The sequence below is a fragment of the Benincasa hispida genome, chromosome 12, assembly GCF_009727055.1.
Source record: "Benincasa hispida cultivar B227 chromosome 12, ASM972705v1, whole genome shotgun sequence".
Lineage (NCBI taxonomy): Eukaryota > Viridiplantae > Streptophyta > Magnoliopsida > Cucurbitales > Cucurbitaceae > Benincasa > Benincasa hispida.
Genome location: NC_052360.1, coordinates 5,614,982 through 5,617,757, shown reverse-complemented (window position 1 = coordinate 5,617,757; position 2,776 = coordinate 5,614,982). Strand labels below are relative to the sequence as shown.

Sequence of the window (2,776 nt, the reverse complement as noted above, 5' to 3'; positions counted from 1 at the left end):
ATCCCGTCGGCTTCTACACCGATGTCGAAAGGCGTTGCAACGACAACCGCAGCCACAACTCAAATGATCTTTTTGTTTGTATTGTTTGAAATTCACCTTCCATATTAATGAGAGATGTAATTTGGTCTCCATCAGAAGGTGGTTGTGACAATTAAACTATTGACCAAAAAGGTTGTTTCTTCTTATCAATGTTCCATACAGATCAAACTTCAGAATTATGCCGTCCCCTTGTATTAGAGAGGCTTCACAGGCCTGCCTTCAGGGCTGCTGTCGAACCCTGTTTCTCGGTCTTACCGATTCTTCACATACTGCATTTTACAGGTCTTCTGCAGCTTCAACTCCTGCATACAATTTTCATGGAGCAACAGAGACGTCTCTTCATCCGAATGCTCGATTCTCTGACCATGAATCCATCCCTTCTCTAAAAGATGGGTTTACTTACTTCGTTAGAGCATATCCTCTGTACCTTGACACACAACAGATCGATCGAATCCGAGCTGATGAATATAATCATCTTGCTCTCTCCAAACATGTATGTCTCGATTACAATGGTCAGTGTCTCTTTTCCTATGCTCAACAGCAGAGTTTTCCAACGGTTCCAACTGCTTCTTCCTCCTCTCCATCAGGATCCCCTCCCCTAATTATGCATTCCCCGGGATCACCATTTTTCAACATTTCTCATAAAGCAGTGAAACCAAATTCCCAGGTGGGGAATGGTGGTCAAGAATCAGAATTTGAGTCCAGAATCAGAAGTAGAATTATGAAGTTTATGAACTTATCAGAAGATGATTATGCTATGGTGTTCACAGCCAATCAATCATCAGCCTTCAAACTTTTAGCCGACACTTACCCTTTTCAGCACAACAGAAATTTGGTCACAGTTTATGATCACAAGAGTGAGGCAGTTGATTTGATGGTTGAAATCTCCAAGAGGAAAGGAGCAAGAATCAGCTCTGCTGAGTTCTTATGGCCAAACTTAAACATCTCCACCGGAAAATTAAGAAGACTAATCGTCAGTAAACGAAAGAAGAAGAAGAAGATGAAAATGAAGAAAAAGGGGCTATTTGTTTTCCCACTTCAGTCTAGATTAACAGGAACTCCATATTCATATCAATGGCTGAACATAGCTCGAGAAAACGAATGGGATGTCTGCCTAGATACATGTGCATTGGGGCCAAAAGACATGGAAACTTTAGGCCTCTCTCTCTTCAAGCCTGAATTTCTAATTTCTTCTTTCTATAAAGTTTTTGGCGAAAACCCATCAGGATTTGGCTGTTTGTTCATCAAGAAATCCAATGTTTCATTCATGGAGAGTTTAATAACCTCACCTGCAAACATTGGCGTTATAAGCCTTATCTCAACATCACCATTATTTCCATTTCCAGAAGAACCAGAAACACAACAGATTTCAAAACCCAGCCTAGAAATTCGAAATTTAGCTATATCAGAGTCGCGAAATTCACCTGAAATCATGAAAGCCACAGAAATTGAAGAGGAAGAATTCTCATTCACAGGAATCGTCGAATTGACAACGCCCTTCGAATCCACTCGATCAACAAACAAAGAAATGAACTCAAACCTGGAATGCAGAGGCTTGGATCACGCAGATTCAGTAGGCCTAAGACTGATAAGCATTAGAGGAAGATATCTGATCAATTGGCTCACAAATGCATTGATGAATCTTCAACACCCAAATCCAGAAGGAGGAATTGCTAAAGCCCTAGTGAGAGTCTACGGCCCCAAAATCGAAATTAATCGAGGACCCGCGGTGGCATTCAACGTATTCGACTGGAAAGGGGAAAAAGTAGAGCCAGCAATGGTTCAGAAGCTCGCCGATCGGAGCAATATTTCGTTGAGCAATGGAATTGTGAAGGAGGTAAATTTCTTGGACAAGAACGAAGAGGAAACTGAGATGAGAAAGGAGAGAGCGGTGGAGGGAGGAGAAAGGATGGATAGAAGTGAGAAAGGCCATTGTTGGATATCAGTGGTTAGTGCAGGGATTGGATTTCTGACGAATTTTGAAGATGTTTATAGGGTTTGGTCGTTTGTTTCAAGGTTTTTGGATGCAGATTTTGTAGAGAAAGAGAGATGGAGATATATGGCTCTTAATCAAAAAACCATTGAAGTTTGAAACACTCCTACCATTTTCTTCTTCTTTTTCAATTTTTTAACCAAAATTTCATAATATAATTCATGATTTTAAGTTTTTTTCTTTTTTTTTTCCTTTTAATTTTCATTTTAGATTAACTTAAATCGAATTGGATTGGAATGAGCTTTTAAGCAATTCTCATCGACTATATGTACTTTTCATTTTTGTTATATTAGTTTAGGCATATGTTGACCAAAATGGTATTTTAATTTTGTACAATAATTTTGAAATCAACAAATAAATTTAAGATTGGACAAATCTAAAAGACGTCTAAAAAAACAAACAAAACTCAATCTCGAACTACACCCAAGACAAGTCGAAGAAAGAAGGCCAATTCCTTCATCTCGACTTCGCCCAAGTCTAGCCTTGTGCCAAATGGGACAGGTCAAATATTGGTCTAAAGATAGCTTTAGGAATGAAGGATTTGGATCAAGACTCAAAATGAGTAGTTGAAGCAAACTTAATAGTAGATCAACCCTTTAATCTTGGATTCGAGAAGAAAGGGAAATCCTAGATCAACTCGAGTATAAATACATCATTATGACTCAAATAAAATAAATTAAGTTTTCACTCTCTAAACCATAAACTTGTTACGCTCTTGCGTTCTGTAACTTAAGCATTAAAGTA

General features: G+C 38.6%; 1 protein-coding gene across 1 annotated transcript; it reads left to right on the top strand.

Moving 5' to 3' along the window:
* Positions 1-217: 217 nt before the first annotated feature.
* On the top strand, positions 218-2,131 carry LOC120067012 (molybdenum cofactor sulfurase-like). The gene has a single exon (XM_039018374.1). It carries the CDS (start codon positions 218-220, stop codon positions 2,129-2,131), a length of 1,914 nt encoding a protein of 637 aa, XP_038874302.1.
* Positions 2,132-2,776: the final 645 nt, after the last annotated feature.

Bases quoted from the DNA above. Each gene is read 5' to 3' on its own strand.
- LOC120067012 (XM_039018374.1), top strand. From the start codon at position 218: ATGCCGTCCCCTTGTATTAGAGAGGCTTCACAGGCCTGCCTTCAGGGC.